This window comes from Nannospalax galili, unplaced genomic scaffold, assembly GCF_000622305.1.
Source record: "Nannospalax galili isolate Female #2095 unplaced genomic scaffold, S.galili_v1.0 scaffold18, whole genome shotgun sequence".
Lineage (NCBI taxonomy): Eukaryota > Metazoa > Chordata > Mammalia > Rodentia > Spalacidae > Nannospalax > Nannospalax galili.
In genome coordinates this window covers 7,073,263-7,100,011 of record NW_008346548.1, presented here as the reverse complement: position 1 = coordinate 7,100,011, position 26,749 = coordinate 7,073,263, and the positions used below count along the sequence as shown (strand labels likewise).

General features: G+C 37.8%; 1 protein-coding gene across 3 annotated transcripts in view; it reads left to right on the top strand.

Annotated features, from left to right (window-relative positions):
- Gsk3b (glycogen synthase kinase 3 beta) overlaps positions 1 to 26,749 on the top strand; it is a 197,566-nt gene that overhangs the window by 109,979 nt on the left and 60,838 nt on the right. For all 3 annotated transcript variants that reach the window (XM_008842903.2, XM_008842902.3, XM_029568233.1), the window contains exons 5-7: positions 882 to 1,012; positions 4,066 to 4,172; positions 6,883 to 6,980. In XM_008842903.2, coding sequence (XP_008841125.1) covers positions 882 to 1,012; positions 4,066 to 4,172; positions 6,883 to 6,980 — 336 coding nt within the window. The remainder of the gene's footprint in view (positions 1 to 881; positions 1,013 to 4,065; positions 4,173 to 6,882; positions 6,981 to 26,749) is intronic.

Genomic DNA, 26,749 nt, shown 5'->3' with positions numbered 1-26,749 from the left:
TGATGCTACTCTCAAGGTGACTGATGTTTTGATAGGCAGTTGATTAGAGTTCCTACTCCACTTGTGTGTTTTCCTAGGCTTATATCAGTGATTTTGGAGGCTGACACCTTGGGGTCGAGGGGGTTCCTTCTGTCAGTGATTTTGGAGACTAACTTTTTGGTGAGTTCTAAAAATGACACTGAATATGCTTTTACTGCCTGAGGTTGTAGAAAGAATGATGAGCTTAAAATCTAAGACTTGGGGCCAAGCCTTTAATCCCAGCACTGGGGAGACAGAGGCAGGCGGATCTCTGTGAGTTCCAGCTAGTGCTACAGGGATACCCTGTCTCAAAAAACAAAACAAAAATCTAAGACTTGGCTTCTGATCTGACTATTGTCACCTACCCATCCATGTCAGTGTGATACCCTTCTAGGTTTTTCACCTATGTTTTAGGTTAAAAACAAACAAACAAACAAACAAACAAACAACCCAGCTTGTTTAGCTTGCTTGAGGTGAGATGTTAAAAGAGGGGTGAGGGGGGATTGAACCCAGGACCTTGTATATACTGGACAAGTGCTCTTTGCTTAGCTACATTCCCCCCCCCCCCCCCATTTGAGACATGGTCTCACTAAGTTGCTCAGGCAGGCCTTGAACTCAAAGTCCTCCTGCCTCAATCCTGTGCCGGCACGCTGTACTCTTCCTATTAAAGTATAGTGCTTAATGATAGGCTTAATGATAAATTATCTAATTCATACAGAAATAACATGAAACTTGTCTAAGGAAGACTGAATACTAGTAATCATCAGCATTTCACAATCTACTCTAAGACTAACTTTATTGGCTGTGTAGTGACACTTATTTGAAATCAGAAGTATTCAAATATTGTTTATTATTTATTTCAGTTGTATATGTATCAGCTGTTCAGAAGTTTAGCCTATATCCATTCCTTTGGAATTTGCCATCGAGATATTAAACCTCAGAACCTCTTGTTGGATCCTGATACAGCTGTATTAAAACTCTGTGACTTTGGAAGGTAAGCTAACTCTTTTTCTCCTTCCCTTTCTACCTTCTCTCATAGTCTTTTAAATGTATTTGTTTTATATTGTTGGTCTAAACCCTATGATGCCTACTCAGAGAGTTGCTTTTGAGTATAGTTTTGATAATTCTGTGTACCTTTCATCCTACAGTTTCTAAGAATTATTTCCCTAGACACATTTATAAAATAAGGTATATTTAGAGCTGTTTTTAAAATACAGCATTGTTTATAAATGTCCATTAGCAGGAAAATGTCCAAATATTTAATCTATACAAATACAGTGTTATCCATGCCACCAAGAAAAATAAATTGACAGCTCTCTGTAAACTGAGGGGAGTGATATCTAAGATATACTAAATGAAAAGAGTCAGAGACCAAGGAAATGGCTCAGTCAGTAAAGGCACTTGCCACCAAGCAAACGATGTGAATTTCAACCCCTGGACCCACACACAGGGTGAAGGAGAGAATCAGCTCTGGCAAGTTGTCATCCACATGTGTGTTGTGATATGCTTATGTATGTGAGCATACACACAAATAAGTGTAATAAAAAGATTTATAAGGAAAAAAATAGTTAAAAGTTGCTGGTTGGCTATGGTGATGAGGTATGTTGTTAAATCCACTGCTCAAGAGATAAGGTGGGAGGATCATTCCTTTGAGGCCTCCCTGGGCTACATAGTAAGACCTTGTCCAAAAAAGACCACCATCACCCCCCAAAAATGGGGGGGAGGGAGAGCAATAAGTCAAGATTATATTTGTATGATGCTTTTGTTTTAAAAAAAACACAGGCTAAGCACTTGGGAGGCAGAGGCAGGTCGATCTCTGTGAGTTCGAGGCCAGCCTGGTCCACATAGTTCCAGGACAGCTGAGGCTACAGGAAGACCCTGTCTCAAAAAGACCAAACAAACAAACAAACAAACACAGGTTATGACTATGTATGTACAAATATGTCCATGCCTAAACATGACTTATTTCTGAAAAGATACATAATAATCCCACAACATTAATTATGATTTTTTTACATTTGTATTTTAATTTATACAAATGTGCATATATGTTCCAATTTTTATTAGGAACAATTTTGTTAAAGGTAGCTCCATCAGATTATGAGACTGGGAAATATACAAGCTGCAGAAGCTTTCAGTATATGATTTTGACTTAACTGTATATTTTCTGACAATATAAAAGAATATTTTGTTGGTTAAAAATACACCTTATACATTCATTTATGTATGTGTATATGTATGTATTTTACTTTCTATTGCTATGATTAAAAATCACTGACCAAAACCAACATGGGGAGGAAAGGGTTTATTTGGCTTACAGATTGCAGTCCATCATTAAGGGAGGCTAAAACATGAGGTCAGTGGGCAGGAACCTACAGGCAGAACTGAAACATAGGCCGTGGAGGAATGCTGCTTATTGATTTGCTCTCCTGGTGTGGGCTCAGCCCGTTTTCATATACTACAAACAACATAGGACCACTTGCCCAGGGGTAGCACTACCCGCTATAGGCTGGCCCTTACGTCATTCAACAAATAAGAAAATGCTTCACAGACATGTCCACAATAGAAAGCAGTTGCTCAGTTGAGATTCCCCCTTCTCAGGTGTGCTAAGTTGACAACTAAAGCTACTTAGTACAGTATGTATGTATGTATATATGCATGTATGGTGGTGCTAGAGTTTAAACCTAGGGCTTTGTGCATAATAAGCAGGTGCTCTACCATGGAGCGAGACTCCAAATTCCAAAATTGTACCTTTCAAGAAAAAATTATGCTGAAGGCTAAGTAATTTAATTTTCTGGCAGCCACAAAAACAGATTAATATTTTTTAATGTATGCTGTGGTTGTTTTGTGTAAGCTTGAGAAGAGGGTTAAATTTCAAAACTGTTAATAAAGGAAAAGCAAACTAAGCTTAGAGTCATCATTGACTAAAATTAAATAGAAGGAAGGAAAGCCTAGACTTCAAAATCCTTATGTCTGTTTTCATGTCTATATCCTAGTTTTCCTGGACCTTTACCTTAAAGTTTTCCTTTTTTTTTTTGTCACTTGTTTTACTTAGTTTTTACTGTTTGATGTTGTTATTTCCTCTATCTGTGATACTATTGCATGTCAAAGTGGTTAGCTCTGAGAACATCTTTCTTATTTGAGTCTTTGGGTTATTTTGAGAGACATCTCAAGAGATAAAGAGATTAATTCACTTTAATATTTCAAGTTTTGTGTGTGTGTGTGTGTGCGTGTGTGTGTGTGTATCTAGGAAAATTGGAATAGCAGATAAACTTAACACAGCAGAGAGAGAATTCATAGGTTGTAAACCCTATGAAAGTGGATTGCCTATCTTTTTCCATCTTTTTAGTAGTAGGTATCTAAACAATTAATACATTGACCAAAATATGGGAAAGTAAAATAGATTGGCTGTGTGAGGCTTGAGATATCCTGAGTCACAGTCCAATTTTGAAACTGCTGGGTGTTTTTTCCCTTAAGAAAAAAAGAGAGGCGTATTATATTCTAATCTATTGTCATTCTTTTGGTGGAGATTAGCTAATTAGATTAATTTTCTGCCCTTCCGTCTTTATATACCCATTTGTGCATTTTGAGACAGCATCTCACTATATAGCCTGGCTGGTCTGGAACTCCCAGTCTGCCTGCCCCTGCTGCTGGAGAACTGAGATTAAAGGCATGCTCTACCACTGTCAGTCAAATTTGTATTTTAGGAGTAAAATTTAAGGAACAGAGATCAAAAGTTATTCAACTTTGTGTCCTTTTATAATTTTTAATCTCTTTGTTCCTTAGGTAACAGTTGACAAATGCTCTCTTTTAAACTTGCTATTCTTTTTTTCACATCAGTTTGATAAAATTGTAATTTCTTTTATTGGAGACAGTTATAATTTATATTTTCTATTTGTATGTTGTGTTATTGCAGTGATAATGCGACTTAGATAAGCATTTGGTATTGTGAATGGTACGAGTATTGACTTCCCTAACGTTTAAATTTAAAGATGGCTCTTTTTTTTTTTCTTCTTTTTTTTCTTCTTCTTTTTTTTTTTCAATTAGTGCAAAGCAACTGGTCCGAGGAGAACCCAATGTTTCATATATCTGTTCTCGGTACTATAGGGCACCAGAGTTGATCTTTGGAGCCACTGATTATACCTCTAGTATAGGTAAGTACTCAATCTGAATATAATGCTTCTAATTGTTCATTGTGCTCTTATTCTTGTGATTTCCCTGTCATGGAAAGGGTGTGACTATAATAGGTTTTTCTTAAGATATACAAAAATGTAGAATTTGGAAATTTTACCACTTAGAGTTTAATATATGCTACTGTACTATTTTTAAGCTTGTTAACAATTAGAATTATAAAAGTATTATAGTTGATTAATGTATTTGTTTTGATTATAAAGTTTCAAATAAGTACTAAGTAGTGGAAGGTTTTTAGTTTTTTGGGGGAGTTTGTTTTTAATTATTGGGGTGAGGCATGTGCCACAGCATGTGTGTGGAGGTCAGAGGACACTTTTGGAGTATGTTTTTTTCTTTTCATCTTTACGTGGGTTCTAGGGACAAAGCTCTGGTTGTTAGGCTTGTATGGCAAGCACTTTTATCCACTGAACCATCTTATGGGTCCTTTAGTTTCAGTTTTCTTGAAATATATACTTCTGATTTATAGTTAAAAAAATCGGTGTTATTAATTGCATTTAAAAATATTTATATTCAAATTGATAGGAAAATAAATGATTTAATCCCTACTATGATGCCTTACTTAATTTAATTCATTAATAGTCCAGCTAAACCCACTGATTGTTTAAAAGTGTTCATTGGTGATGCATAGTGATAGAGGGAATTAAAAAGAGTTAGTTGAAACCTTCATTGTGTCTTCCTTATTTTAATGCATTTGCTGAGAGTCAGTGCAAAGACCATAAGCAGTTGGCCATGAATAGGTAGAGAAACAGAGCAAGCTTAGGGTAGATTGCAAGTAGAGACAAAAATCACTGCCTGTCTGTCTGTCTATCTAATCTGTTTATCATCTATAACTATCTGAGAGATAGTATATGTTGGCCAGGGATTGTAATTGGGTATCTTCCTCAGTCACTCTCCACCTTTTTTTTTTGAGACAGGGTTTCTCACTAAACCTGGACCTTTCTGATTCAGCTAGACTGGCTGGCCAGTGAGCAGAAGGGATCCTTCTTTGTCCATCTCTAAGGGTTGGGATTAAAGGCGCACACCACCTCATTCCGCTCTTTTACATGGGTGCTAGGAATCAGACTCAGGTCCTCATAATTGCATGGCAGACACTTTACCAACTGACCTATCTCCTCACCCTCTTATGTATTATTTTTAAAGAGAATTCCTCAGACCGTAAATAAAAGCAAAAGCATACATATTGACCCCCTTCTCTAATAAAAATGACACAGTAACTGAAAAATAAAAAAAAAAATTCAGGTCAGTTTTTTGGTCTTTCTGATATGAGTGGACACACTGAGACAAAAACACATTATTTGTTTTCTTTGGCAGAAGGATGATATGCCAGTATATACTTTTGTTTATGCTAATTGGCTGATACTTTTACATACCATTTCTTTTTATTTGTCTATCAGTGTAAATTTTTGTGAAAATGGGTTTACTTTCCAGGACCTCTGAAAATGTCCAGAACACCTTAGGGCTCTACAGACACTTTATTAGACCTGCTGCACAGAGGAGAGAAAGTGTAATAGTATGATGTGCAGTTCTGGCTTACCATGGCTGTTTTATGTGGTATATGTTAATGAATAAGTAAGAAATGCTACAAAGATTATTTTCTGCAGTCATCTTCTAGGTTTACTACTGCTTAGCTAGACTATAAAGTGCCTGCTTTCCATATGGGGCTATGAGGTGTCAAAGTGTTAGTGAAATGCCTCAGAAGTATAAGGTAGCATTCCTCATGTATATTTATTAACTCGTGTGTTCCCCAAAACAAATTTTAGCACTTTGTCTTTGGGAATGTCATTGGATTTCATAATTGCTGGTGTTTTATTCAAATGTGTGATCCTGGTTATCTATACAAGATAATAGAGCTCAGCTGTGCCAGGGTCACCTAAAACAAGGCCTGTTTGGTTTTTCTAAAACAGAACTGAAACAACCTGATACATAACAGAAGGGGCTTTTGGGACCCTAGCAAACCTGGATTTGGCCTATGTTTCTAGATGTAGTATACTTGCTTCTTAAGGCTCTCTAAAATTTTTAAACAATTATATTTCTAAAAATAAAAGGAGCTGGAAAGATGACTCATTGTTTAAGAGCATTGGCTATTCTTTTGGAGGACCAAGGTTCAGTTCCTAATTCCCACTTTCTATGAGAATCGGCTGTTTAGTTTTCACATTGAGGCTCACAACACTCTGTAACTCCAGTTCCAGGGGATTGGACACCCTTTTCTAACCATGGGCATTGAATAACACAGGTGCACTTACAGACATGCAGGCAATACACCCATAAACTCAAAATTTAAAAAAATAAAAATACAGGGCTAGAGAGATGGCTCAGCAGTCAAGAGCATTGGCTGCTATTGCAGAGGACCCAGGTTTGGTTCCCAACACCCACATTGCAGCCAACAACAAGTGCACTTACATACATGCAGGCAAAACACTCATACACATTAAAAAATAAAATACATAAAATATATATGATAAATAAAAAGGTTTCAAAGTATATGAATAGACTTTTTGAAAAATTTAACAATAATATTTGAAATTAAAGAGAATTGGAAGTCACTAATTCTGACTAGATTGTTACTGTATTTGATGTAACCAATGCTATCTGAACAAAGTAACATATAAGATGTATAGGTTTTTTTTTTAACTCATAGAGTATTAATACATCTTTATTTTGTTTTCTCTTCAGATGTATGGTCTGCAGGTTGTGTGTTGGCTGAGTTGTTGCTAGGACAACCAATATTTCCTGGGGACAGTGGTGTGGATCAGTTGGTGGAAATAATCAAGGTGAGATGGTTGAATTAGAATTTTTGAACCAAAAAGGCAAAACACAGACGCACACATGCATGCACGTGCATGTGTGCGCGCACGCACACACCTTAAAAAATGGAAAAAGGAGAGCTGGGTAGATGACTCAAAGGTTAATGTATATGCCACAGAAATGTGAGAACTGGAGTTTGAATCCTCAGAAACCCATACAAATACAGAGGATATGGTATTTACCCATATTTAGCACCCAAGGATTGATCCCCAGAGCAAGATGATTGGAAAGACCAGCTGTGTCGGCAAACTCTGGGTTTGATCGAGAGACTTAATGAATAAGTTGGAAGAGTATAGAGAGCAATTCCTGACATTAACCTCAGGCCTCCACATGTATGCACATGCACATGCCCATACATATATGCAAAAAATTAAAATAAAAAAAATTTTGTATGTCATTTAGCAAGTTGAAATATAGATATAATAAAAGAACCAATTAGCCCTTTGGTTTCTAATTGAGGTTTTTCCTATTGTATGATTCAGAAATGGTATTTTGTGTATGTGATAAGAAAGATCTGTTATGTAAAGTACCTGAAACCAAAATTGAGCTCACAAAAGAGCGTTAAGCTAGAGCAAAGTAGATGCTTTTCTGATGTTGTTCATGATGCTCTTCAGACTCATGCTCCATAGAGCGTGTGGGATGCTCACTCACTTCGTAGATCAGTGTGAAATCAAGAGATTGAATAGCTATTACAGAGTTCTGAGTTAAGTATCTAATGCAATTTAATTGATTAATTGGTTTGTTTTTACATTTTAATGTGTTTTAATACATAAAAGATAAGATAAAAAGAAGATGGTGCTTCAAAACATACAAAACACTGTGTAGCGTTTAAATCAGGTTTAAATCTGTCTTCTCAAATGTTTCTCATTTAATAGTGAAAACATTCAAAGGCATATATATATATATATATTACATTGTCATTATATGTAGGAAGTCTAATGTTTACTAGTATGCCATAACTACTTCTTACTCTAACTATAACTTAGTACTCGTTGGTCAACTTCTCCCAATCACCACCCCTCATTCTGCTCTGGTAACCATCACTTTTTTCTCACTTTCTTTGTTTTAAAAAACACTTTATTATTTTTATTTTATATGTATACATGTAATTGCGTGGATGTAAGCACACTGGTGTCTTGCAGTGCCTGTGGATGTCAGTAGAGGGCAATGTGGATGTCAGTAGAGGGCAATGGAGTCCCTGGAACTGGAGTTACAGATGGTTGCTAGCCACCATATGGGTGCTGGGTATCAAACCGAGGCCCTCTTCAAGAGCAAAGAGTGCTATTAGCAGTTGAGCCACCTTTCAAGCCCCCTATTCCCACTTTCTATGAGAGTCAGCTATTTAGTTTCCACATTGGAGTGAGATCTGCACCTGGCTTATTTTACTTAGCATAATCTTGTCAGAAATGACAGGACTTCATCCTTTTCACAGATAAATAGTATTCTGTTGTTTACATGTGTTACATTTTCTTTGTCCAATCATCAGTGACTTAGACACTTCATTTATTGACTATTGTGATGGTGCTAAAGTTAATATGCTGAGTTCATTTGCTTTGGACACACACCTAGTAGTTGATTTATTGGGTTTTATGATAGCTCCATTTTTAGTTTTTGAGGCTATCTCCATACTGTTTTCCCTAAAGACAGCTAATTTGCATTTCAGTGGCATTATGTGAGCACTCTCCTCCAAATCATTGGCAGAATTTGCTCTCCATCCTTCTTACACAGTCATTCTTATTGGAGTGAGGTGATTTTTTTTTTTTTTTTTTTTTACTGTGGTCTTAATTTGTGTTCCTCTGATAATTAGTGATATTCAGCAATCTCTTCCCTTCCCCTCCCCTCTTATTTTTTTTCTTTTCTCTCCTCTTTTTTTTTTTTTTTTTTTTTTTTTTTTTTTTTTATAGTCTCCCTGTAGCTCCAGCTGTCCTGGAACTCACTATGTAGACCAGGCTATAGACAAAGATCCGCCTGCCTCTGCCTCCCAGGTGCTGAGATTAAAGGTGCGCACCACCATACCTGGCAAGGTTGTTTGTTTTTATGTGATTGAGTTTTTAAAAAATACTTTATTATTTTTATTTTATGTGTATGCATGTATTGCCTGCATGTGCATAACTGCACTTGTGTTATGCAATGCCCACAGGGGACAGAAGAGGGTGTCAGATCCTCTAGAACTGGAGTTACAGAGGGTGGTTAGATGCCATGTGGTGCTTGGAATTGAACCCAGGTCCTCTGCAAGAGCAGTCAGTGCTCTTAACTGCTGAGCTATCTCTTCATCCCCTCTACTTCTGCTTTTTCTTTCTTTTTTTTTTTTTTAGAAGGTTTCTCATTGAACCTAGAGATCACCAATTTGGCAGGACTAGCTGGCCAGTGCGCTCCAAGGGGTTCACTACTCTCTGTCTTTCCAGTCCTAGAATTATAGGCAATGTGCCACTGCCTGGATTTTTGTGTGAGTACTAGCTGCTGTTATCTGGGTTCTGGGATTCAAACTCAGGGCTTCTGCAAGAACAGCCAGTGTTTTTAACTGCTGAGTCATCTCTCCAGTCCCCAAGTGTGTGTGTGTGTGTGTGTGTGTGTGTGTGTGTGTGTGTGTGTGTGTGTGTGTGTGTGTGTGTAAAATATCCTGTGTATCTGGGATATTAACCCTTGGTCAGAAGTACAGTTTGAAAATACTTCATATTTTAATTTATTGCACTGTGATCAGAAAAGGTATTCAAAATGACTTCAGTGTTTTGTGAATTTGCTGAAACCTGTTTTGTGGGAAATCTTTCATCAGATTTCTCCTGAAGAATGTTCCATGTGGCATTGAAAAGTGTGTGTATTTTACAGCTGTTGGATAGAGTGCTTTACAAATATCTGCTAGGCTTATTTAGTCTAGGGTGCAACTTAATTCTGATTTTTCATTTTCCCAGTTATATAGTATTTCATCACGAAACCAAAAGAATGTGATTTGTTCCCTAACAAATCTGCATCGTGGGCTTTTATCATGATTTACTATCATAAAATAACACATAATAATCTGACCTTAACTGTATTGCTTGATATTTCTGAAAGGAAAAGAACACCTTTCAGAGCAGATCTGCTTTTTGGTATCCATTTACTTTAAAACACTACATTTTCTAGACCTCCTGCATTCTAAAATTTTCTTACATTTGAACATCTTTGCATCTCTGTAATTTCATACCTTTACTTTTTTAAAAACTGTCATTCTTGGGTTGGAGAGATGGCTCAGTGGTTTAGAGCACTGGCTGCTCTTGCAGAGGACCTAGGTTCAATTCCCAGCACCCACTGGGAAGCTAACCGTCTGTAACTCCCGACACCGTCTTCTGACCTCCATGGGCATAACATGACATGGGTACACTTAAATACATGCAGTCAATACACTCACAGAAAAATAAATATAATAAATATATTTTTTTAATGTCATTCTCTTTAATGAAAGAGGTCAAAGTGGTGACCATTAGCCACTAGAACACCATGTTTAAATTTTTGAAAGCATGAGTGAAAGACAAGATCAGACACACATTCACATCGGTATAGGAGCCCTTGAATTGTTTCCCACATCAGTATGCCTGCCAAGCTGAAGTAAAATAAAAATCTTCCAGAGAGGCAAGGCTGTTTCATATGAACTCCTAGATACTTTATATATAAGTGCAAAAACATCCTCATATTGAGAACAAACTACTCAAATCCTTTCCTCTGAAGAGAAAAGCATCCTTGAATTCTGGTGTTATTTCTGTAATGACAGGCATGTACTTTATATTCAGCATCAAAAGCCCCACCCACCACAAATGCATTAAGGTGCATTTACAACCTAAAAAATTTTGGTTAATTTATTCCTTTTTGAAAACTTACTTGATCTTTGCTATGTTTATTTTGCTTAAACAAGACATTTGAAGGGAGGGCTGGGAAGACAGTTCAGTCAGTAAAGTGCTTGGTACATAGGCATGAAGATCTGAGTTTGGATCCCTAGTACCCACTCAAAAAGCCAGGTGGTGGCACACTGACTCTAATTCTAGGACTGGAAAGATGGAGACAGATGAACCCCTTGGAGTGCACTGGCCAGGTAGTCCTGCCAAATGGGTGAAAAATGAAGTAGAGGGGCTGGAGTGATGGCTTAGCAGTTAAGAGCACTAGCTGTTCTTGCAGAGGACCTAGGTTTGATTCTCAGCATCCACATGGCGGCTAACAACCCTCTGTAACTCCAGATCCAGGGGCTCTGATGCACTCTTCTGACCTCTGTGGGCACTGCACTTACATACATGCAGGCAATATACTTATACACATAGAATAAAAATAATAAAATAAAATGAAGTAGAATATGATAGAGAAGGCATCTACATCGACCTCTAGCTTCTGTACTCAGTATGCACACATATGCACAAGCACCTGCAGGTACACACTCAAATTCAAAAACACAGTTGAAATTATGTTATTAAAGGCCAGGAATAGTCCCTTTTAATTTTTATCTATCCCATTATACCTGATAACTAATAACTGAATCACAGGCTCTAAAAGTCTACACCCTAAAGTAAGATCTCACAGACCTGTGAACCTAAGTACATAGTGTTTGTATAAACAAGTCTCCACAAATTCTAGTGGTCAGAAGCATGTTAACATACTCAATTAAAGGAGAAAATGAAAGTGGAGTTAGAAATGGTACATAAGGCAACTTGTTTGGGGAGCATCTAGAGAACACTGCATTGGCTTCACTGTTTACCAGCGTTATCCATTGCCATGAGTATGGCATCAGGAATAGCAAATGGCAAGGAAACCTAAACCTCAGAAGGAGAATAAATTGCTGTGATGTAATTATGATTACACGGGCCCTATCTTTGGGGGAGATGACAGTCGGGAAACAGCCCAAATGGGTGTGGAAAATGCTATGTAGGCCATTGGAGGCCAAGCCAAAGTTTTGCTGATGCTTTTTCTCCTGATGTTGTATTTTTAATGATGGCATAGATTCTCCATGATTATATTTTGAAATTTTTAATTTACTATGAAATAATAATATCAATAAGGTTATTTTGTAAGGTAACCTTTCTTTTGAAGTTTATGGTATATTATATATTGCATTACATTATTATATATAATATGTAATATGTATACATAATATATAATGTATATATATAATATGTAATATGTGATTTAAGCTTTTTTGACTTCTCAAAGTTTGATCACTAACTTTCTTATATAAAGAACAAACCCCTAAATCCCCCAGATGGGTTAAAGTTGAACCATTTTGAAGTTCTGTAACTGGGATGCTGTTGGTTTTAATATTAATTTTTCTTCTTTCTCCGAATCTCCAAAGTTTTAAATGTAAATTTCTACTAAGGAAAGCTTAGATTTCATTTTAACTTCAGTTTTGTGGTTATAATCATCATAAAACTGAAAGTTTGAAAGACATTAAAAGAAAAGACTTTTTTTTTTTTTTTGGTGTGTGTCTTTTTGAGACAGAGTCACCGTGTACCCCAGCTGTCCTGGAACTCACTATGTAGACCAGGCTGGCCTTGAACTCACAGAGATCCTCCTGTCTCTGCCTCCCAAGTATTGGGACTACAGGTGTGTGCCACCACGCCCGGCAGAAAAGACATTTTTAAAGTTTGAGATGTATTCATATTTCTAGAAATTTTTCATTTATTCCATAAACATTTGTTTAGGCTCTGACATTCACTATTGCTTTTGGATTGGGAGAGTGTCTTTCAGTATAACCACTACAGTTCTTTAACATTCTTATGACTCTTCTAGGAAAGACTAGCATAAAACTTACTGACATTGAAGTTATATCTAATACGAAAATGTTCCATATAGCAATTAAGGTTGCTTGATTTCTTTTTTTGTTTGTTTGGGGTTTTTTTTTTGTCTTTTTGAGACAGGGTCTCCTTGAAGCCCCAGCTGTCCTGGAACTCAATATATAGACCAGGCTGGTTTTGAACTCAGCAAAGATTCACCTGCCTCTACCTCCCAAATGCTGAGATTAAAGGCATGCACCACCATGCCCAGCAGGTTGCTTGATTTCTTGTGTAAAACGTTTTTAGTAAACTATTGCCTGGTTTTCTCAGCATGGTTGATTATCTTATATAGATCGTTCAAGAGCCAGTAAAATTTTTAACAAAAATTTCATGTAAGAAATTTGAGGATGACTCAGTAGATAAAAGTGCTTGTTGTGAAAACATAGCCAGTTGACTTCTGGGAACGGGCACCAAATAAAGGTAGAAAGGGAACCAGCACCCCAGTGACAGCCACTCCTCCATTTTCACGGGTGCTGCTCCTTTGTTCTCACGGGCATCGAGGCTGCTCCTCCACTAGCCCAGGGCTGAGGCCGCTCTTCTGCCTGCCCTGGGCCGAGGCCGCTCTTCTGCTCACCCTGTGCTGAGGCAGCTCTTCTGCTCCAATTGTCCCCGACCCCAGGGCTGGTGAGGAGACTGTGTCAGTGGAGCCGCATTCAGACATGGGAAGGCCAGGTTCAGTGACACAGGTCTGCTTTATTGCAGGAAGGCACAAGCTTATATAGGGGTAGTGGTCCAATCACAGCTTAGCAAGTAGGTTACCTTATTAGCATAACAGGTTTAGCGTCCTATCACAGTACAGCAAGTAGGATACCTTAGCACAACAGACTTAGCATCCTATTAGCATAACAGATTTAATATCCTATCACAGAATAGCAGGTAGGATGCCTCATTAGCATACTGGGTTTCAGATTACAGAGCCTGGATTCCTGGAAACCATGTGACCCTGACTTTTGCAATATCTAAGTGTTGCAATTTGGAATTCCAAGGGTGGTGACTAGGGAGTGGCGAGCTCTAGGCATCAGTCTCATGATCTGCCAATGGGAGCAAATGTTACAAGGCATTCCTTGTGTCTCCAGTGGTTGGTCGTTGCCTCTGGCCTGCTGTATGGCTGTCATTAAGACTTTCACCCTAGGCTCAAGCCTGTCTCCCACATGGCACCACAGAGTTGTCCTCTAGGCTCCACATGTGCACTGTGGCACACATGCCTGCATACATGCATCATACACATACACACACTTTAAAAAAATAAAGAAATTGGAAGATAGGAAGCACTGAGGTTCAAATAGTCCCTTGATTATGCTATTGCAGCCAAGCAGATAGAATTCGCTTTTTATGATGCCTGCCAGTAAATGAAGATTTAGAAGGACTTTCAGCTTTTTAATCAGTGGACAGTGATATTAATGAGAAAGGAAAAGGAGAAACTTCTCATTTTTTTCATTTTACTGTTTTCTGATGCTTATTTTATACAGTCACATGTTATCACAAGAATTAAAAAGGGTGCTATGGATTTTTTGGTGCTAGAGTGTTTCATTAGTAAGAAGAGGAATATAAAGTTTAGAAAGGCAACTTTTGTAGAAAAGTTTTGTCCCTTTAATTTGACTTATGATTGTTTGTGGTTTTAGACAAAAGAATGATTTTTTTCCTCAAGGTCTCCATTTTCAGATGCTAAGAAACATATAGAACATGTCACTTGGTGAGACCTTGCTATGATAAGCACTTTATATTCACTATCGCATTTAATCCTTATGCCTAGAATGTATTATCGATAAGATATTATCATTAGAACCACCATATCCAGGAGGCATGGAATAATCATCATTAGCTAAATTGTTATCCACTATTCATTGAATTTTTTTTAACTTTGGAGGATATACAGTGGTTAATGTCGACTTGAACCCACTGAGTTGTATATAACATTTTTTTTTATCACTCCTTGAGAGGCCACCACTGCTCCCAGCCTGAGAAGTGTTTGGAACCTGGACACAAAACGCCAGTTCTGAGTCTTTCGCTAAATGTTTTCAGGAGTGTATTTCATGTTGGGGTTTCTTTGAGATACTCAGTCTTCCATAAGACTGTGTTAGCCTTGCCCAATGATGTCATCTCACTTGGTATCATTCCATTTGGACCCTCTTCCCTCTCTCCAAAGCTCTCCGTGGAATGGCTAGTGGAAGAGGTGTCAGAACAGGTCTATGAAGCTGGCTCACAGCCTGCTGATGACCTCCACATCACACTCCTAGCATGTGTCCTTAATTTGCTGCCCTCAGGACCCCACCACATTCTAAAGAATGTTTCTGTACAATAGAGATTCAAGTCAGTCTAGAGACTCGGGCCCCTGTGCTAGACAGCTTTAGTGTCAACTTGACATACCTGGGTAGAGGGAGCCTCAATTGAGGAATTTCCTTCATTGAATTGGCCTGTGGCCATGTCTGTGGGTCATCTTCTTGATTACCAAGTGATGTGGGAGGGTCCAGCCCATGATGGTGGTGCCACCTCTGGGCAGGTGGGCCTGTGTTGAATAAGAAAGCAGGTTGAGCAGAGGCCAGGAGAACAAGCCAGTAAGCAGCATTCCTCTATGGCTTGTGCTCCAGCTCCTGCTTCCAGGTTCCTGCCCTGAGTTCCTACCTTGGGCTCCCTGATGAACTGCAACGTGGGAGATGTAAGTTGAATAAACCCTTTCCTCTCCAACTTGGTATTGGTCAGAGTATTTTGCCAAAGCAATAAAGAAACAAACTAAGACAGGTGTAATGGTCAGTTCCTTTGTTTTTTGTGCAGTTCAAGTTTTTCATTGTTTAGCAAGTGTTGCTTGCCAATTTTAGATTTTTAGTTTTCATCGAATTATAGTTTTTTCAGCACACACGTTTTTCTTTTCTAGCAAATAGCCTTTTAGAGATTTAAGATACTAAACCAGAAGTTTAACAAACACAGAATTGTTTTGACTAACTTTTTGAATGACCCATCATGTATCTTTACTACCATGTATTTGGAGTATAATCATGTATTACTTGGTGACATTTCTTGTCGTTTTATATGATGAACCTTTGTATTATTAGTAGACTACAGTGATCAATGACCAAATTTATCTCCTTTTTCTACTAAGGGCATTTAAAATGTAGCCCATTATATATCACGATACATATTTTTTCTTGCATACACATTGAATGTAACATAGAATATTTGTTGATTATATTGATTGGGGCTTAATACGTTCTTATATTATTTAGATTTTCTATGGTTATTCCTGATTAGAGTAGCAAGTGATGCCTAACTATGATGTTTTGAACCATGGGTCACTGAAAATCTGCTGAAAAAGTGCATAAATAAAGGAAACATTTTAAGAATTACATTGTTGTTCAGGGTCCGAGGAATTCCCCAAATTGACCACTCTACTGAGTCTCAATAAGCAGAAGCGCTTTTTGGAGGCCAACCGGCTGGGGACACAGACAATCTCAGCAGCTGTACTGTGACCCCGAGCAGTGAAAACACAGGGCTTTTAAGCAGAAAATCCACAAAAACCACAAAGCAGGGGATAGCCATAGAAACTATACACAGAATAACCAGGAAAGGATTGGAACAATCTAGGGCTGATTTCCAGAGACTTTACCTATACAGCCATTGGCTGTCTTACCTGGGGCAGAATGTTCTTTCTCTTCTGCCCCAGATTATTCCCATAGATACCATACACAGATGTATCAAGTATACTGTCATTGGCTAGCTTACCTGGGGAAGAACATTCTATCTCTTCTGCCCCAGACCATTTCCATTGAAATCATAAACAGATACCAGGAAGAGGTTTGAGCAATGAAGGGGCTTTCCAGAGTCAGGTGGAGGGCAGCTTTTTCTCAGAGACCAGGGAGAGGGTCTGAGGGGCACTCTCTTTCATTGTGATAACTACCCCACTGCATTTTTATATTAACATAATGTTTGCCATTGGCCAAAAGATGTATCAATTTTAACTTCCTACTGTGAGATTTTACTGAGCCTACAACACTTAATTAAATCTGTTTACTAATTTGTGTGCAATTTGGTTTACTTTAGCTTTTGACTTGAATGTAGATAATGGCATCCATTCAAAATCACCACTTTCTCCAAAATATGTGGTGTAAATGTAAGTACTTATAAGTTCCTAGTTACATTTTATATATGTAAATAAATATTTTTTTTCATACAAAATAAAGTTTTATTCCATTGTCACCTGAAAGTAGTTTATTGATGGACATATTTAGGTCCTGAGTCAGATTAGTCAAAATGATTACTCTCCCTGGTATATAATGCTCTTTATTTAGCAAGTGTAAATTCTACTGCACAGTTCCATTTGAAATGAAAGTTAGTAGCTGGGCGTGGTGGCATGGGCCTGTGATCCCAGCACTTTTAACTTCTCATAAAGTTGGAGCCTTCAAATACCAACAAATGATACCGAAAATTTGTTCTTCTACTTTGGTCAGATTATTATGTATGCTCTAATTTCTTTACTTGAAGTCTTGTGAATTAGGAATATCTGTAGAGTTATATATATAACTAAAAATAGCAAAAATGGCTGCCTTTGATCCCAGCACTTCGGAGGAAGAGGCAGGCAGGTCTCTTTGAGACCAGTTTGGTCTACATAGTGAGTTCCTGGCTAGCTGGGGCTACAGAGAGACCCTGTCTCAGAAAGACAACAACAACAAAAAAGAAATGTAAGTTAGTACAGATATTATGGAAACTATTTGGAGGTTCCTCAAAAGACTAAAAATTGAATTATATTATGACTGAGCAATCCTTTTTCTGGGTATATGTCCCAAATACTTGAGTGTGAAAGCTGTACTCTCCCATGTATTGCAATAACCAAGATATGAAATCACCCATTATTGAGTGAATAGATAATGGAAATGTTGGTATAATGGAATAGTAGCGAGCCCAAAACAAGGAAATAAATGTCATTTGTTATAAAAATGAACAGTGTTTTCAAAAAGATGACGTTTTGCCAAGTGAAATAATCTAGGCATAGAAAGACAAAAGCTTTATGTTCTTATGTGTAGAATTTAAAACAATCTCATAAGCAGAGATTGAAACCAGAGATTGGAGTGGGGGAGTAGGGAGAATGGGGGATTTTACTGTGTAAAGTTGCAATTAGAAACAAATGATAACTTAATGAATAGATTACTTGCCTTGACTTAACTCTATACAGTATATACATAGCTATAGAATTATGTATGATTATAATTTGCCAATTGATTTATAAAAAACTGATAATGTAAGAGTCAAACTATAAAACCCTTTAAAAGAAATAAATATAATCTTTGTAACCTTTGGTTAGGCAGTGTTTTCCTAAATGCAACACAAAACATAGAAGAAACAAAAGTAACAATTAATTTGATGTAATCAAAATTAGAATCTTGTGCTATGGAAGACTATAAAGAAATTGTGCTATTAAAGAAATTTCAGAGTCGGAACAATTTTTTACAGTCATACTTGATGAGGCACTTTATCTACAGTATGTATGATGAATTTTTATATCTCCAAAATAAAGACAGCCTGATTAGGAAGTAGATTAACCATCTGTGCTTCTCCAAAGCAGCTGTATTAGATGGACATGAGCTCTGTATCATTAGTTATGAAGGAAGTGCACATTGATGCAATAATGAACAGAATATCATACTTACTTGAAAAAATAAAAGCTGTGGGAAAATTGGGACCTTTGTGTATTTGCTGGTGGAGTTGTAAATGGTACAATTCAGTGCTTCTTCAAAATATAAATAATTTTGCTCAACTCAAAATACTAATATTGAGTTACCATTGACCCAACAGTTCAACTCATAGATAAATGAATTGAAAACATGTACCCATAAAAAATGGACATGAAGCTTACAGCATTATTTTTAAACAATGGGAATAATTAGCTGGGTGTGGTGGCACATGCCTTTAATCATAGCACTTGTGAGGGGGAGGCAGGCAGATCTTTCTGAGGTTGAGGCCAGCCTGGTCTATATAGCAAGTACTAGGACAGCTGGGGCTACAGGGAGACCCTGTCTCAAAAAGACAAGGGTTGTGGGGGAAAGATGGGGATAACTGTTCATTAGTGAATGGATTAAAAAAAAAAAAGTACATGAGATACATATTTTGGTCTTTTTGAGGCAGGGTCTCCCTGTAGCCCCAGCTGTCCTTGAACTAGCTATGTAGTCCAGGCCGGCCTTGAACTCACAGAGATCTGCCTACCCCTGCCTCCCGAGTGTTAGGATTAAAGGCGTGTGCCTTGTGTATAAGACATCAAGAATCTGAGGAGGAAAAGATTAGATAGGTGGTTGTTGGGAACTAGGAGGAGTGGGAAGGAGAATGACTGCTTGGGAGTACAGGTTTGATTTTTGAGGTGATGAATGTGTTCTAAATTTACATAGCAATGATGATTGAGTACCTCTGTTAATAAACTTAAAACCTTTGAACTGTATACTGTAAGGGGAGTAGATTTCATGATATGTGAAATGATTCTGAAAAGGCCATTATTTAAGAGAAGAAAGCCCTCAACCGGGAACAACTACCTCTGAAACTATTGACATGGTAGCTTTGCTGCTTCAGCCATATTTTAAGGCAATAAACCCTGACCATAGCTTTGCAAAGAAGACTAGGGGATCTCTCATTTGCACCTCCCAGTCCCTCCTCCACCCTCGAACAAGGAGGAGGGAGAGGCAAAGCCACTTGCGCTAAGCATTTGAGTTGGGAAAGAGTAAATGGAATAGTAGAGTAGGGCATGTAAAGATACTTTCTTGTGCTAATACACCCTCCCCATGCTGAATAAATATTTCACCCAGATCCTAGTTGTGCTAGGATAACATGACAGCTTCATTTCATCATCGAATTCTCAGTAGGGTTTTAGACTTATATTGATTTTTTTTTTTAATACCACTTAGCTCTTGGAAATTGGAAGGTGACTCTGAGAGGAAAACAAATTGCAATCTCATAGGGAATATGTAGGAATTTGACAGGAGCTGAGTTCATTACTTTAGCTACTTGCCACTAGTAGATTTTTTAAAAGGAAAGCTTTTACATTTTAGGGTAATTTCAGAGAGGATGGTGACATTTCATATCTGTCTAGTTCACTTCTCTGTTGCTGTGATAATCCACTCTGACCCAAACTACCTTGAGGGGGGGAAAGGATTTATTTGGCTCACACGTCCCAATCATAGTTCATTTGTGAGGGAAGCCAGGGCAGGAACCTGAGGCAGCAAACAAAGCATAGGCTATGGAGGAATGCTGCTTATTGGCTTGCTCCCCTGGCCTGTGTTCAGTTTTCTTCCTTATATAGCCCAGGACCAGGGGTAGCACCATTCACACTGGATTAGGCCCTCCTACATCACTCAGCAATCAAGAAAATGCCTCACAGACATGCCAACAGGCCAGTCCACAGAGGAAAGTCCCCGTTGTGGTCCCTTCTTCCCAGATGGGTCAAGGTGACTACTGAAGCAGTGCAGCACATCATCTCTGGAAGTAAAATTGTCATTACAAAATTTATTTAAACCAGCAGACATATTCTAATTTTCTTATTAGAGAAATTTGTCAAGCTCAGGGTATAGGCAACCAGCTTGACAGCATTCCAAATTGAATATGCAGGAAAGACATGAATATAATTACTCAACTGTGCCATCATTTTTACATGTTATAGTTTTCTTCATTTGTTTAAATGTGTTTTCATTTAACTTAATATATATATTGGCCTAGCAATACATCTCTTTCAAGATATATATCACTTTAATTACATGTATTCTTTTAGTGAACAGGTTTTTCTTGGTGTTGGACACAGTATGCAGAAGGTACGTGCTCTCAGAGAGTTTAAAGATAGATTGAGGGGAACAATTGAAGGCAATAGAGCAAGACAGGTATTACCTCAGAAATGCCCTGTTACAACAAAGGCTGAGGTGTTCCATTTGGAGGTAGTACTATGAATTGATAGTTGTTATTTCCAAAGAAATAAGGCTTCATAAGAAAGATAACAGAATCTCGAATGTGAAAAGTATCCACATTTAGAGGGAAAAGGTAATGCTTAAATATGCCACTAAAAGCGAGTCTGCTATGTGTTTTAAGTTACAACTTTTTTGATAGGGTTGATGGACTATGACTGCACCAGGAAAGATAAGTCCAGAGCTGTGTGCAGTAGTTTTATCCTCTAGGGTTTTGAAAGCTGCTGCAGCATTTTCAGCAGAGGAGAAACATTTCTAATATGGTTTCTTTTACCAACACTAGCTTTAAACAGAGATGGCTGTGTGCATAGCTCCATTGTCGATGGCGCTCTCTAGTCCTAAATTATGAAAAGGCAAGCCAGTGAGAGAAACACCTATTCAGAGCTTTTGTTAGATGCTTGCTTTGGTTTTGATTTGTTTCTTTGGAGATAATAATGATCTCAATTCATGGTTTGTGATTTGATGCTTTCAATTAACTGTGTGGATAAAAAAATGCTATAGGAAATCTGGATGGGACCAGGTACAGCCAAAATGATTGATTTATTGCAAGAAATGAACATCATCTCCCAAGGGATATAGCAAATTGATCTCTGATTCTGTGAATCTATTACCCATATCTGTGATGTTACAGAATGATGGGCAAAAGAAAACATACTTTTTGCACAGATGTAAAGGTCATAAACTAAATAGATGAATGATGCTATTTTCATTTGTATGATAATTTTTAGCATTTCTCCTTCTCTTTATGATTTAGTTTTCTTTCTGTTGCCATGATTAAAACATTCTGACCAAAGGCAACTTGAGGGAAGAAAGAATTTATTTAGCTTATACTTCTAGATCACAGTCCATCATTAAGGAAAGTCAGGGCAGGAACTCAAGCAGGAACTTGAAGGTAGCCTGCTCCATATTTGGTGCAGCATTGCCTCCAACTAGGGAACTCACAGCCAGGGAAGTACAGCAGAAACCATGGAAAAATGATGCTTGGTGGCTTGTTCATAGACCCATAGTTAGCCCAAGACCACTTGCCCAGGGTTGGTGCTGCCCACACTGGGTCCATCCCTCCCATATTATTTAACAATTAAGATAATCTCTTATGTACACACTCACAAGCCATTCTGAGCTGGATGATTCCTCAAATTGAGACTCCCTTCTCAGGGGCCTCTAGGCTGTGTCAAGTTAACAGCTAACTAGTACAGTGAGATACCATGCTTAGAGAAGACTACATAGAACATAATTCATTTAAGTCATGGAGGGACTCAATGCTCAAGAAATCTAGAAACACATTCTTTTGTGTGTATGTGAATGAATATCTTCTATCTAAAAGTTTTCGGGAAAATTTTTCTAAAACTTGCTTTCTGTATGAAATTAATATTCATATTAAACATTCTTTTTACTGTATAAAATGAAAAAAATTCACTTACCCTATTTCAAAATTCCAAGTAGATAGTTCAGTTGTGGTAAAATCAGGTGAAATACTCTCCAAACCTATAAAAATGCAATGTGAAAACTAGGTAGATCCTGAAGTTGAAATATGAGAGCTGACTTGTTAAAGGGCTGGAGAGATGGCTCAGCCATCAGTTAAGAGCACCGACTGCTCTTGAAAAGGACCCGGGTTTGATTCCCAGCACCCACATGGCAGCTATGAACTGTCTGTCCTTAACTCCAGTTTCAAGGGGAATGCCCGACGCCCTCTTCTGACCTCTGTGGCATTGCACGACACAGGTGCACTCAAAAACATGCAGGCAATTCACTCATATACATAAAATAAAAATAATAAATAATAAATATATTTTTTAAAAACTTTTATCTGTGGTGCTGGCTGTAGTTGATCATGCACTCAGAGTCTGCCGTGATGGTCTCTCACAAAGTTACTTTTAAAATACATATATTTTATTTTTATTTTATGTGTATGTGTGTATTGCCTACGTGGGTGTAAGTACACCTGTGTTGTACAATGCCCTCGGAAGAGGCCATTGAGTCTTCTGGAACTGGAGTTGTAAACAATTATAAACTGCTGTGTGGGTGCTGGGATTTGAGCCTGGGTCTTCTGCAAGAACAGCTGTTTCTCCAGCCCCCCCCCCTTTTTTTTTTTTGTCTTTTTAAGATAGGGTTTCCCTGCAGCCGCAGCTGTCCTGGAACTCACTATGTAGACCAGGCTGGCCTGTTCTCACAGAGATTAAAGGCCACCACACCCATCCTCCTCACTGCCTTACTTTCAGCCTTTTATATTTTTTCATTTCTCCACTAACCAATTCTTAATTCTGTATTAGCATGCTGTTTTCCACCTTAACTGTTAAGTTGCAAAGAACGTGCTTCTGTCCTGTCTAGGCTTCCTTTAAACATCATCTCTTTTCTCTCCGTCCAAGACATTTCCATCAATGAAAGCTTCTTCACTACCACAGTGCAGTATAACACTTTCACCTCACCCTTTTCTGTGATGGTTTTGTTTTGATATTTGCTGCTGTTGGTTTATTTACAAGTCTGTCTACCCTAGAGCTATCTGAGAATAGGAACTAAGTGTTTTTTTTAGTATGTGAATAGCTTCAGGGGCTGAAAGCTGTTTTAAATACTATCTTTCCTTGCCTTGCCTGGTGATGCTGGCCTATAAACCTATCACTTGGGAGGTGGAAGCAGAGAGGATTAGGGGTTCAAGGTAATCCTCAGCTACATAGCAAGTTCAAGACCAGTCTGGGTTACATAAGACTGTCTCAGAAAAGACAAACCAACAACAAAAAAAAAAACATCTCACAATTCTGTTGTACCTCTACTGTTAAAGAATAAATACAAGTAGATAAAAATAATTCTATTAGGACTTTTGACATTTTTTTGTGCTTTTTTATTTGTTTGCTTTGGCTTTTTGTGGGTTGTTTGTTTGGTTGTTTTTGAGGCAGGGTCTTCCTATAGCCCCAGCTGGTCCGGAACTCAGTATGTAGACTTGCCTGTCCCTGATCTGAAATTCATCTGCCTCTGCCTTCTGAGTACTGGAATTGATTAAAGGCATACCCCACCATGCCTGGCTTAGTGCCTGCTTTAAAATAATTCAAGAAGAGTTAACATCTAGTTTTTGTTTAAAAAGACAATACAAATGACATAATCATCTTTAAATTAATAGCGATTAAATTACATACAGTAAAATGCACCCACATTAAATGTATAGCTTAATGAATTTCAACAGGCATAAATTCCCTTATATAACTACAACTTTGGTCAAGAATGTTTTCAGAAAAACGGTACTAAAATTTATACAAACCACAAAAGACCCTGAATAACCAAAACAATATTGGGCAAAAGGAACAAATCTGGAGGCTTTGAAGAACCTGGTCTGAAAATATACTGCAAAACTATATAATGGGCTGGCATTAAAACTGACCCATAAACCACTGGATCAGAATAGAAAATCCAGAAATAAGTCCACATGTCTACAATCAACTAATTGATGTCATAAAAAAACATACCTGAGACCAAGGACAATTCTTTAATAAGTGGGAGTGAGAAAACCTGACACTGTGTGCAGCAGCATGGAATTAGACTCCTTCCTATCAAGTAACAAATACAAAATACAATTAGATAAGCAGAGCAAGTTTTAGTGTTTAACAGTAAAGCTGAGTGAGAAGCTAACAACAGTTTGTCACATTTTATGAAGAATTAGAAGAGAAGACTTAGAAGGTACCAACCACGTGATGGTAAATGTTAAGATTCAATTATACCAGTTTGATCACTGTGCATGGTATATATGTGTCAAAGTGTCACACTGTATCATAAATATTACAGTTATGTGCCTTAGGAAAATTAAAATATATTGAGTATTTTAAAAGATATAGAACATTTTCATTTTTCAAAATTGTTCCTTTTAGTAGCCTGGTGTTACCAAATACCTTAATTTGTCTGGGTCTAAAATATTACCAAGATAGCCCCCATGTAAATCAGGATGGCTAGTTGCTCTGTTTATGCCTCCTTTGCAATATCCCATCTTTTTTTTTAAGTAACCATTGGCCCCTTTTCTGCTGTTATAGTTGATTTTCCCCCTTCCTTTTTCTAGAATGTTATACAAGTGGAATCATACTGTGTTTCTTTTGTATCTTGGGCTTTTTATTCTCTTTCTCTCTTTGTTTTGTTTTTGCTTTTGTTTTTTTGAGACAGGGTCTCCTTGTAGCACCAGCTGGCCTGGAACTCACTGTGTAGAACAGGCTGGCCTTGAACTCAAAGAAATCCCCTGCCTCTGCCTCTGGAGTGCTGAGATTAAAGGTGTGCACCACCATGCCCAGCTTATTTTCTCTCTTAATCTTTGTCATGTTTTGAGATTCATGAATGAGATCAGTTGTTATATCAAACAGTACTGTGTTATATGCATGCATTTTCATTTTTTTTCCTGGTCTCCTGTGCATAAATATTTGGACATTTTGGTATAGTAAAGCTGCTTGGAATGTTTGCAAGTGTTTTTACAGTGAGGTTTGTATTTCTACTCAGTAAACAGTTGTGCCATAGCCTGATCGAGATGTGATATTGTTAGTACTTTAAAGCGTAGTCTGTCTTTTAAAAAATATTTTATTATTTTATTTTTATGTGTATGAGTGTATTGCTTTATGTGTATGAGTGTATTGCCTGTACACGTATAAGTGCATCATGCTGTTCAATGCCTGAGGACATCAGAAGAGAGCATTGGATTCCCCTGGAACTGGAGTTAAGGACAGTTCGTAGCCACCATGTCAGTGCTGGGAATCGAACCTGGGTCCTCTGCAAGAGCGGTCAGTGTTCTTAACCACTGAACCATCTCTCCAGCCCCCTGATTGGCATTTCTTAAATTTCCTCTAATCAGCAAGTTCACTTATGTGTTATAGTTTAAAAGGATTTGTTGTATAAAATGTTGAAGGTAACCCTAATAATAAAGTGTAATTCTGTGTTCAGTATTACTCCATAGCTCATTAAAACTTTAGGTAATTAAAAGAAATGTAGTAAAATATATGTGTGTTACCGTGATCAGTAATCTCCTTCTAAGAGCCTTTTTTTTTTTAGCCTTGTGATTTTAGAACAAGTCCTTCTTTATCTGGCAGCTTCACATTTGCTTGGTTGTTGGTATTAACAATTGTCAGTATGTCTACCTATCATACTTATGTAGAGAAACAACAGGACAGCACTATCCAGAGCAGCAGCCTAGTGAAGATAAAGTTAAAACTAATGCTGACAAAAGCCTAATCTGCTCAAAGTTTTTAGTATAAGCACTAACAGATTGTAATTGTACCATTATCTTTTTTTTTATTATTGCTGACATTTAACAATATTTTGGGGATTTTACTATAGATAGATAATCAAATTTTGCATTTCATAGAATACAACTTAATCATATTTAGACCCCCTGTTCTGGTTTGTTCTCTTCATTGCTGTGACAAAATACTCTGACCAATACCAACTTGGGGAGGAAAGGATTTATTCAGCTTACATCTCCCAGGGAGCCCAAGGTAGGAACTCAGGATAGAAGCCTGGAAGCAGGAGCGCAGGCCGTGGAGGAATGCTGCTTACTGGCTTGATCCCCTGGCCCCTGCTCAGCCTGCTCTCTTATGCAACACAGGCCCACCTGACAGGGGTGGCACCACCCACACTGAGCTGGGCCCTCCAACATCACTCATCAAGAAGATGCCCTTCACACATGGCCACAGGCCAGTCCAATAGACGCAATTCTGGGATAGAGGCTCCCTCAATCTAGGCGTGTCAAGTTGACACTAAAGCTATTCAGCAGAGAGGTCTTTTGTGCTTCCAAATGAATCTTAGAATAGTTTTTTCCAATTCTGTGAAAAATGTCAGGGGGATTTTGATTGGCATTGCATTGAATCTATGTATGAGTTTTAGTAGGATGGTCATTTTCACAATATTAGTTCTTCCAATCCATGAGTATGGGAGGTCCTTCCATCTTCTGATATCTTCCTCAACCTCATTCTTTAAAGATTTAAAATTTTCATTGTAGAGCTCTTTAATATCTTTGGTCAGGTTTATTCCAAGATATTTTAATTTTTTTGCAGCTAT